General features: G+C 48.2%; 2 protein-coding genes across 5 annotated transcripts in view; both read right to left on the bottom strand.

Moving 5' to 3' along the window:
• bag6l (BCL2 associated athanogene 6, like) overlaps positions 1-1502 on the bottom strand; it is a 13149-nt gene extending 11647 nt beyond the window's left edge. For 2 of the 3 annotated variants that reach the window (XM_048992583.1, XM_048992585.1), the window contains exons 1-3: positions 1238-1502; positions 630-731; positions 92-209 (exon numbers count right to left, since the gene is read on the bottom strand). In XM_048992583.1, coding sequence (XP_048848540.1) covers positions 92-209; positions 630-707 — 196 coding nt within the window. In that variant the 5' untranslated portion in view covers positions 708-731; positions 1238-1502. The remainder of the gene's footprint in view (positions 1-91; positions 210-629; positions 732-1237) is intronic. The other variant, XM_048992584.1, reaches the window with a different exon arrangement.
• A 1633-nt stretch (positions 1503-3135) lies between these two features.
• On the bottom strand, positions 3136-10566 carry si:ch211-152p11.4 (regulator of G-protein signaling 3). 2 transcript variants are annotated; one of them, XM_048992592.1, is made up of 6 exons: positions 10261-10566; positions 8855-9551; positions 8657-8715; positions 8160-8290; positions 5577-5743; positions 3136-5299 (listed from the first exon to the last, which is right to left on the bottom strand). In XM_048992592.1, exons 2-6 carry the CDS (start codon positions 9335-9337, stop codon positions 5129-5131), a joined length of 1011 nt encoding a protein of 336 aa, XP_048848549.1. In that variant the 5' UTR covers positions 9338-9551; positions 10261-10566; the 3' UTR covers positions 3136-5128. The 2 variants fall into 2 exon arrangements, with proteins under 2 accessions (XP_048848549.1, XP_048848550.1); XM_048992593.1 differs by having other exon boundaries at positions 10266-10566.
• Between the last annotated feature and the right edge of the window lie 306 nt (positions 10567-10872).

Genomic DNA, 10872 nt, shown 5'->3' with positions numbered 1-10872 from the left:
AATGCCAGGAAGGTCTGTCTCTCTGGTCTCCTTCACAGCCTTTGCTCCCTCCCTTGCCGCTAGCCTGGAGATCGAAGGCCTCTGCACTCACTGTACTCCATGAGGGTCTTCTCATCCTGCAGCACCCGGCCCTGGTAGATGAGCCTCTGCTTATCGGCGGGAATCTCCACGGAGGCTGCTATGTGCTCCTTGAACACCTTAACGGTCCACTGGCGGGGCAGAGAAGCGGTTACCGCTCAACTGGACAGCAAAGTGCCGTGACACCACATGCAGAAAGAACTGGTCATCAGACAGTATCAAAGTCTGGCCACCTCTCTATATAACAGCATTCGTTTAAGGGTGGGGGCCCTGGGCTAAAGTCATTGTTGGGGGTCTACCTACAGTATAAAATGCTGCTGTAACAAAGAAATATAATTTGGGGCCTGGGGTTATGGCCCAGGTTAGCAAATGCAAGTCCAAAATTGTTAGCATTAGACATGTGATTATCTGTAAGCTCTTCAGAGTGCAATACAGTTAATACAGTTTGCAAAATGTAGCAACACAAAAAGCATCCACCAAAACTACAAATGGGGGGCAGACAGCTTTCATTACAGCGTTTAAACTGTTAAGAAGAGTCACCGAAGCCGTACCTCTCCACGGACAGTGTAGCTCCTGCTCTGTGAGTCCAGGGTCTTGACCGTGACCTCTATACTGCCCGCCTCGGCCATACCTGTCAGCTTGATCACTTCACTCTAAAGGGCAATGTTATAGTAAAACAAATGTGATCGGTTTCCTTCACACTCCAATGAAGTCTGCAGTTCTAGGTACTTCCTGCCCAATGACACATAATGATAATCCGGCCTAGATTACTTTTAACCACTAGCACGCACTAAATCAGTTGGTGTATACACTAAATTATAATACACATGCAGGTGATTTAATTGATACTCTCCACGGTCGGCAAACTGGTAAATCAGCTGCGTAATCCTGTCTACATCTAGAAGAATCCCAAACCACATCTAAGTCAGAAATACGAGAAAAGCATGCTGTTTAAGTGGGCAAATATACTGACAAACTCCATAGCACACAACAGTATCGCAACATTATGGTAAGACACTGTTTAACACTGCCGTCAAAAAAAATACTGAATTTGATTATCCTATTTAAGAATCGTCAATCTCATAAACTAAACAAACAAAACTGACAGACACCCAACCGCGCGCATGTGTATATAATATATATATAATACGTAGCCTACCAAAGCGTCAAATCAATACCTTCGTGTTTTTTCACTCTTCTCCCAAAAGATCTACGTCGTCGTTAAATGTCAAAATCACTTGCAGAGTTCGCCTAAGCCGTCACGCTCGTCTATAATAAAGTATGCCGCCGATATATTCCTGTTTTCCGGTAATAAACAACAAAATATATTGTTACTCCTCTGTGATATGCTACTCATATTCTGACTGAGTCGCTATTAGCTTTTTTGTAAGCATGCGACGCCGCCGCGGAAGGACCCCTCCGGCTCGCAGGCGGCCTGTCTATCGCAGATGCCTGATTCCTGGCCTATGTGTTGTGGGTTAATTCGGATGTGTTCTAGTTTTGGAGGAATTGTCACTGGGCAGGTATCCCGCATATTGGTTTGGGTTCAGGTTAAGCAATAAATATTCAGTCTGATTCCTTCGGGAATACGTGCGAAAATAGTTTAAAATATCTAAATTAAAAAATAGTAGATGAACGATGACACAAAATCTGAAAAACTAACATTTTAAACTCTTTAGGCGACTCGGGCCAAGATTTCTAGCTTGTATGAAACCCATATCTTGTCTCATGTACGAATTCATATGGCCTTGGTAATCCGTCTTCTGATTCGGAATAGGATAATATGTTCATCGAAAAAATGCAGAGCATTCATAACAACGTAAGTAGTTGGAAAAAAAGAGGAATAGCAGAGGTGAAGTATGATGAAGTATGAGACACACCCTTGTGGCATGACGTTGTGAAACATCGCTCGTCATAGACAAGGCCAATTCTGTTACCCAACTTAGGGCTCATAAAAAGGATGATTATTATTTTCCATTTCAGTTTGTACCCAGTTTATAAAACAGACTCTGGTGTCATTTTCTTATGATCTTGTAACAAATGTGTTTGGTTATAAAATCTCATGGTTTGTCACCTTACTATTGCTTCAGTGAGTAATAACATAATATATTCTCAAGACACTTCACTTATTAGAATTGGTCAGTGGTGACTCAGTGGCCAGCATTGTGTCACACCTCTGATGCTGGAGTTTAAAGCGGCAGTTCTTCTGTACATGTGTGGAGTTTTCTCCTAGCTTCAGCAGTGGTTATATCAAGCCAGGTGCCTGATGGGGAACAAGCTAGGCAGGATGACAGCCAATTACAGGCCTTCAACTCATGTACTGCAAACAATTCCTCTTCTAATTGACTGCAGCTCTCTCTCCCTTCCTCCAGTCAGGCAGGCACACACGAGGTTGTTTGCTCCAGTGTGCAGTACCTGCTCCCTCCTGCAGGGGGAGGCACGTGAGTCCAAAAAGTTGCAAAAGCAGGAAAGTAGAGAGCGAGTTTGGCAAGCGGACGATACGGCTGCTGAAATAGTAGAAACCCCCACCCTGAACCAGACTTCCTTCCATGTAATTCAAACCTTCCTGCGACCTTATAAAACGGTGGTCATCCCCCCCCCACCCAGGACAGCTGAGGTATCTTCCAGCATTTATAAAATATGTATCTACCTCCATGGATTTTTATATGAAGAATGTACTGGAAATGCTCGTGCAGAATTGCACTACAATGCAAATTTCTACTTATTGTTAAGTAGGTGGTGCTTGTGTGGTACAGAATGACTGTGGGTCTGCTCTGAAGGGTCTTCCGCTGTGGGGGGAAGCTCACTGGGCTCCCACTCGCTGTGCATAAACATTTAGTCTGTGCTGCAGGCTGTCCAGGAGGTGCCTGTCAGTTTCTAAGAATGTGAGCGCTGTGGTAAGGTCGTGCTGAACTTTGATCAGTCCGTTTACTAACAGCGGGATGGCGGGCGGGGGCTGGCAAGCAGCAGCCCTGTCAGTCCCGGGGGGCATACTTATGTGTCGGCATCCCATCCGAAACTCTGTCCCCTGTCACAGATGGACACGGCGAGTCCTGCTGACAGCTATATTTTTATTAGTCTTTTTTTTTTGGTTATCTCCATGTCCTGGATCTCATAAACCCCACAAACGCAATCTGACAATTCGTCTCGGTTTTCCACACGTACCGGAGACGTCCGGGAACTTCTGCCAAGTGGGGACGTCGTTCTCCAGGCAAAATGAATGCGGCCGTAGATTAAAGTTTCACAGTGAAGTACAAACATCCAGGAATGGCCGGTCTGTCACGGAGACAGGAAGATGGATACCTCCCCTGACATAATACTGAAGTCACGCACACATCCTCCGAGCAAGGAGCCTGCCCTGCAAGCCCTGTGGTTGGTCTACTCAGACATGGTCATGTCTGTAACCATGGGAGCTACTTTACAGAGGTCAATTTGGGTCTGTTACGTCACTGCGATTAACTCTTAAGGGCGCTGCCTGCATAACCCACTCTCAGGGCATTACTGTTCGGTTTTAAACAGCACCTGCCTGCCATCCTGTCATATCAGGGGAGGTGGCTTAATGACCAAAATCACTGTCAAAAGCAACTGAAAGTGTGAGAAATATACAGTCTATTATATTGAGGAAAGACTGGGCTGGGCGCCATCTTTAAGGCCAGCGAGATAAGGCTGCCAAAGAAGCCTGTAAACAATGACAACAAACATACCCAAGTACGCAGGGGCCTGTCGTTATCTGTGAGCTTATCGAGAACATTCCAGCGCCTTCATGTCAAGCATATGAGGCAGACCAGCCTTCATGTACAATGCATGGAGAATAAGAGCCAAAAGTGGCATCTGCTGGATTTCAGAAACTTCCGTTCCACCCGTATGAAGTCAGCCAGTGTAGAAACTGTAAAACACTGAACAATCAGTGGTGTTTTAATGTATGAACTTACCCATGCTTCTGCAAAAAAAGGGGCCTCAATTAAGCTTGTTTAACAAAATTAACCCCCCCCCCAGCATGGGAGGCCCTGACCACAGTAAAGAGGCCATTGCTCTATCAGCAATACAACAAAGTGAAGCAGAAGAAGTTATGTCTGGCCTCTTTTATATATAAAATGGCTGTTTATTCTCTAAATATTCGTCACATGGGCATAAACATGCGTCACCGCAAACTATAAACCGAAACCGAATATACAAATAACGCATGAATCACATATCCTGTGTTTTAAGTGCTCTCCTGCCTGCGGGCATGGAGATAACGTTCCTTCCATGACAAGATGAGTTTCCCGGCTGATACACAATGTTTGTCTTCCAATGGAGGACATCGGAAACAGAGCTGACTGGCTGAGAGAGGGAAGGAATTCGGCCGTAGTGGCGGGTGTGTGAGGCTGCTTTGTGGGGCGGCTGATGCGATGGCAGAAACTCCCTTTTTGGAAAAGTCAGAACTAGATACCCATCTCACTTCTTTCATTGTTGTTTCTCTAAAACCCTCTAAAAAAAGAAACAGTCTGTTTACACTGTAAAAAAAAAAGGCATAAAAATTGTTGTGACCTTCTGAAAGCTGACATCGCTGCAACAAGCTAACTTCACTCGGGCCGTAGCATAAAATTTTGGGCCCACTGGCAAAATGTTACCCTGTGGGTGCATTCTGCCGAGTGGAGGGGCCCATTCTGTCATGGTTTGCCAGTCTGTCCAGTCCACGGCCCAGGAAAACCTGGTTCCAAAACACGGGGACAGCTCTTCACTTGGTTACAATACACCTGAAAACGCAGAGTATCCCACATTGCACCTGGACACCCCCCCCCCCACCATGACAGTCTGTGCCCGGTTAGTTTACTTGTCTCCACCGGCCTATGTCTGTGTGGGGAGCTGAGAAAACAAAGGTCGGGTAGCTGAAAATAAAAAAAGAAGAAAGATAACATGCATGATTTGACAGGCAGCATGAGTAACATGGAGCAATGGCCGCTGCCTGGTTGTGTCTCCTTTTCCGTCTCTCCTCAGCCCCGGCGCTGGAGTTACATGACGCTGCTAGCTGTCTCTCGCTGCCCCCCCTCCCGTAGACGTTTGCAGCCTAGTGAGCGTCCTTTAGCAGAGACTGGTAAAGATGCGACTGTAGGAAGCGGGGATAGCAGTCTGTGTCCAGGAGCGAGTAGATGCGGCGCTGGGCGGGACACAGCGAGCTGCGGGACGGGGCCTGCAGCAGCTGCATGGTCAGCTCCCTTGTTTTGCCGTCCAGGTTGACCTGCAGGGGCAGGCAAGAGGCACGGCATCACTGTCAGGGAATACTAAACACAAGCTGAGGAACACATACAGTAGCAGGGCCAGCAAGATAGAGCGATAGGGGAACATCCCAAAAAGTGGGGGGGGCACTTTAATATCCCCAAGGAGAGAGATGGTGCAAAAGGCAAGACAGACAGATACAGAGAGACAAACAGGCTGCCATTACGCAGGCAGACATGAAGTCCAGCGTGCGAGGTGGGCTAACAGGAAGCCCCTCCCGACCCACCCCCCCACCGTACCTCTCTGGACGCCCCTGGCTGGATGTAGGTGGCACATATGTCCCGTGCTCGCCTCTGGAGGCTGAAGTTGGTGGAGGAGTGCCGGTACTGTTCACAGGCCAGGTAGAACTGCAGGTTCTCCTCACTGAACTCGGAGCGCAGGAACGCCCCGAAGACAGACAGGCCGGCTGCAGGGAGAGCAGGCGGGGTGGGGGGATGGGGTGCCAGGCGGGTAAATGAGCAGCTCAGGAACACACAAAGGAAACACACACACACACGCGCAATAAAACAGCACTGTGCGATGCGAGAGTACCTCAGACCAGAGCAGAAGCAAAACTAACCCCCTCGCTGAAATGGAGTCCCCAACGACATCTCTGCAGCCTCATAAATAAACACATAACTTCACTCCCTCTCTGAGGTTCCTCTCTTTATCTCTCTCTCTCTCTCTCTCTCTCTCTCTCTCACACACACACACGCACACGATCCTCTGCTCCAACTGAGGGTTGTGACATGTTTTGCTGGAGACCACAAGCGGGGGCGGCGAGAGAAAAGGGGTGGGGGGATCGTTAGCCGATGCTAACCAAGTAATTTACAAGCCGCACCATTATGGATGTGCTGGGGGGCCCAGTGGGAGGGCGAGGGGCTGCCTACATGCTGCCTGCTAGGATACCGTACTGGGAGGGGGGCTGAGGAGAGCGTGCTGTGGACACATTAATGCTGGGGGGTGGGGGGGGTGTGCTTAATGCGGCTGCACAGAGTGGATGCAGATTCTGTGGGGGGGGGGGGCATAATACAGGCAGGACTCCACAAAGCAGCAGAGCCACTCAAAGTTATGGCTGGGCCCCTGGAAAACCCCGAAAAATATCGAATAGCCCCCACCTTCTCCAAACCAAGCCTACCGTTATCCACACTCGTGAGCGCCCCCTAGTGTCTGGCCTCCTGAAAGTCTTCCGTTTCCCTTACGTTTGTTCCTGTGAAGCGATGTACTAAGTGTTTAAGCGTTATACTATACTAAAAAATAAATAGAAGTGAGAGAAAAGCTGCGAGAAAATGGGCATGGGGACCTTGGGGGATTCTGGCCGCTGGGCTGCGGGAGTCTCACATAAGCAAACGCACATCCATTAGCTGGGTACAAACAGGCAGCTCTGTAAACAAGGTGATGCCTGTAACCTGACTCCCTAGGGAACAGCGAGTGGGAGAACAGGCTGTGGAAATCACCATCCCACCGAGAAGCGGAGTAGGAAGCAACTGGAACTCCCACCATCTGGAAACCCGGGTCTTCCTTATCGGGCCAGGAACTCCGGGCTGGGTCCCTCGAGCCTCTGGATGTGCCGAATGAGAGGAACAACGCCGGAGGACAGGTCGCTGGGGTTCTGGTTCATGTGAAGGTTCTAGAAAGGCCTCGGAAAGAGACTTCCTCTCTACTGAGTCTCAGGCTGCTCCCCCCCTCCCCCCAAAATTAGTCCCCACAGCTGGTTGAGAATCTAAAAGCTCACTTGGGCCAGAGATGGAGAGAGAGAGTGGAGTCTGAGAGCACTCTGCCAGAGCAAAGGAATAATCAGTAAGCGCTAAATTCACACATACGGAGAAGCTAAAAGAGAGGCTGTTAAAGGTCCACTACCTGCTGACGTCAGCGGTCGTAGTTCACAGTGGTGATGGTGCATGCCCAAAAAGCTAGAAATATAATCTCCCACCGTAGTGTCACAAATCACAGATTCCCAGTTTACTGCCATTAAGTGACCTGACCAGGAGCTCATCTCTGTGCCCCAGTGCAACCAGAGATACAAAATTTTTTTGCCTTTTTTTCCCCTTGAGAGAACAAGTAAAAAGACAACTTGTTTTTCTACATATCACACCAGCGATCTTCCAGGAGAGGGAGGGAGAGAGATTGGATGTGGGGGGGGGGGGGGTGTGCTCGGTGTCATAGAAACCAAGAAATGACCTTAAACTAATCTGGAAAACTCGATTTTGCCCTTTAAAGGTGACATGCAAAGTATGTGCGATTGCTTGAAAGCCTGCCACTTGTTTACTGAGCAAGAGTTTTTCCAGAAACCAGTTTAGCAGAATCCAGTCATGTTATCACGAGAAGCATGTGCCACACATGGGCTGTGGTGTCTGCAACGCCAAAGCTGCGCCCCCCCCCCCACAAAATGAGTGCCTCAAGCCCTCGGCTAGACTTAAGACCCAGAGGCTATGCTAAATCACGGCCAGCCTCGGCTCGAACCGCTTTCCCGTCATAATAGCCCCTGCCGACTGGCTTATTTAACGAGCTTACAGAAACATATAGAAATGGTGCCACCCCTGACTGGTTTGGCCACTCCATGTGTAAGGTACTGTGATTACGTCGTCAACTGGGCCTGTTGTGCAATAAAGATATGGCTGAGTGACACTTCAAAATCAACCATGACCTACTACTGATAAACTTTATGAAAGGCCACTGGACGGATTTCAAACTGTACTGTATTTCTGAAAACTTTATTTTGTCGATATGAGCAATGAGGTGTACTTTTAACCATCATTAAACTAATGATGTTCATAAGAGAAGCTGCTACCGTGGCGACCATCAGTTCCGGAATATGCAAATAAAGGCGGAAGGACACTCACTGCGACTGGCCAGCAGCACATTCAGAGACTCCGCCCACGACAACAGTTCCTCGTGGCTAAGGCTGGCGTTGCCATGGCCGACCTGACTCCATTGCCGGAGGAATGGAAGGCGGGACCTCCTCTCTCTTGTCCTGGGATGGAGATACAGCCCTAGGTTCAGCTGGGCCCACAGCATGCCTGCGCCGGCATGCGACCAATGTCTTACTGCAGCATGGTGGCGCGACATGTTTGTACACGAAGGAGAATCTCGTATTTCATTCCGATATTTCAGGATGTTTTCCCCTTTCTTTCTGTTCTATTGTTTCCTGTAAACAAAGGACATACTTCTATATGCTGAGGGCACGAAGAATGAATGTCAGTGAGCCCTGCTTAGGATTCCTCAACCATCGCAATCAGATTTGCGCATTGACATGCTTTATGATTATTTTTTCTTTTGATATTTTCACGTGGTGTAATTTATAACCCCAGCAGCTCCCACAATCCCTTGCCAGTCTCACCTGCTCTCATTGTCTCTCTGCTCTGAGCTGACATGCGTTGGGTGTGGCGTTTGGTGGTTCTGAAACAGACCAGAGTGTTTTAGTGGCTTTTAGCAGCACCCAGAGAGCCCAGTCACACGGCACTGAGGGACGCAGCCACTAAGTATATGTCGAGACGTAATGGGAAGGAGGAGAGAAACAGCGGCCAAAGAGGTTTACCTGTCCGAACAGACTCTTCAGGTGGAGTTTGGCTGCCGCTAGCTTGGCCCGAGCATGTTGCCTGTGGAGGGATCTGGCGGAGAAGGAGGGCGCTGAGGTAGGGGAGGAAATGGGGGATGGTCGCTCGCCTTCGGCTGCCCCCGGGGCCAGCTGGCTGTCACTGTAAGCCCGGCAGCCTTCACTGATGGCCCCCACGCCCAGAAAGCCATCCGTGTGCTCCAGCTTCTCCAAGCCAGACAGGTTCTCCACGCTAACGCTGAGCTCTTTGACTAACTTTCCACGTTCCTGCTTCTGCTTGGGGGCCGACTCCTCCCCAGCCCCTGTGACTGCCATCCGGATGCCTGGGGAGGGATCTTCGCCTGGGCACAGTGAGTAAGTGCTGACCTCGCCATCTACCTCACAGTCTGGCTCGATCAGGGTCACCCGTTTCCAGGGCAGAAAGTCCAAGTCCAGCAAAGAGCCTTCGGAGCTGAATCGGCGCATGTCTCAGAGATGGAAAGGGGTTCTGGGGAGGTTTGGGGCAGGAGGGGGGGTGGAGTGTGACGGACCAGTCACAGTGGGATCCGGGGTTAAGAGAAGCTAACGGAGTAAAGTAACTGTGGCCGATAATTGGGCAGATGGCAGATATTAGGACCAGTGTTAGAGCAGATGGGCGGATCAATGAGTTGAAGAGGGTAGGAGTTAAATAAATGAACACCTACAAAAAAGAGACGGAGTGTGGAGTAAGTAGATCGATAAAACGAAAAACGTGCCATAATATGCAGATTAATTGTTTACATTTATGTGTGCCATGTCTATACAAGCACAATAAGACGGGAGTGGCGACAGGATAACGACAAAGCGATAGCACACAAGATTCAAAGCCATTGGCTTGTGGCTTACAGCTAGTGAGATTCCTGCTGCACAACAAGAGGAAGCGCTTTAAACATCGCGTTGCATTTAAAACACTCGGTTTACTACACTTACTACACCCACGATCAATGTGGAAATCGTGTCGAAACAGATATAATACACACTATACACACACGTTCGTCTATCCACATACTACCAGTGCATGGCCAAGAGATCATTCTTTTCCAGCACTTAAGTCTCTGTCCTGGGTGTATAGGTAGGCAGACTGAAGTGACTGCTTTTTCAGATTTTGACCTTGAAATGTTGCTATGCAGATCACTACCGCGAGTGAGAATGTTTTCTTGAAACGCCTTTTAATCGTAAGGCAGCCGAAAAACGAGTCACAAAGCTAGGATTAAACCAGTAAATGACATTCCATCGTAATTACATGAGCAGTCACACAAAGTACACTTCCAAAGAAATATTGTATAACATGTTAATAATAATTAACAATTAGACGAATCAGGTAAGGCAACTTGTAAAACTAATTAATGAAACCAACTCTCGTATTTTACCTTACAGAAATTCCCCCATAATTTTTCCACAGGTGGTTCAGTTCTTGCTTGTCAGTTCCCTGTCTCTCATGTGTGCTGATCGCCGGTTTGAAGTCGGTAGACTTGAGGTTTTATCTCCAGATATCACACGCTATCCCACGCCGCGGGTTAGTCAAGTTCTGCATTGGCATTAATCGCTGTTTGCCAGTGGCACCGCATAAATACAGTGCTTCTTTATGATCGGGGACCGGCTATCCTTGAAGTTACGTTGACGTTTGTTTCTTTTTTCCTATTCTGAGTTGCCTCTTACACTTGGAGAGAGACGCCCCCCCCCCGTCTTTCTGCCCCACCCATTCTAGCTGTCTCAGCTTGCCTCTCTCGCACGTCAGCATAGTTTAGGTGTGTGCTTGAAAGACGGGATAACCCGCTTTCCTTGCAAAGTTTTAAGCCTTATGGGTTATATTTAACAATTCAAATTCATATATGTGGAAGATGATTTTCTGAAAAAAGAAAAACCTTTGCAAAGATGATCATATTTGACATGATTTTTACAAGTTACTAATCTCAAAATAATGTAACTTTAGGAGTTTTGCATGTTCTACATATTGAAAGGAAAAGAGCCTATGTCGAATA

Source organism: Brienomyrus brachyistius, chromosome 23 (assembly GCF_023856365.1).
Source record: "Brienomyrus brachyistius isolate T26 chromosome 23, BBRACH_0.4, whole genome shotgun sequence".
In the NCBI taxonomy this organism is placed as follows: Eukaryota; Metazoa; Chordata; class Actinopteri; order Osteoglossiformes; family Mormyridae; genus Brienomyrus; species Brienomyrus brachyistius.
This window is presented reverse-complemented; position numbering and strand designations above follow the sequence as displayed.

Excerpts from the sequence above, each read along its gene's own strand:
- si:ch211-152p11.4 (XM_048992592.1), bottom strand. The coding sequence starts at position 9,337 with ATGCGCCGATTCAGCTCCGAAGGCTCTTTGCTGGACTTGGACTTTCTG. Across the intron at positions 8,716-8,854 it reads TGAAGAGTCTGTTCGGACAG|AACCACCAAACGCCACACCC; the intron begins GTAAACCTCTTT and ends GGTCTGTTTCAG. Across the intron at positions 5,300-5,576 it reads AGCCAGGGGCGTCCAGAGAG|GTCAACCTGGACGGCAAAAC; the intron begins GTACGGTGGGGG and ends CTGCCCCTGCAG.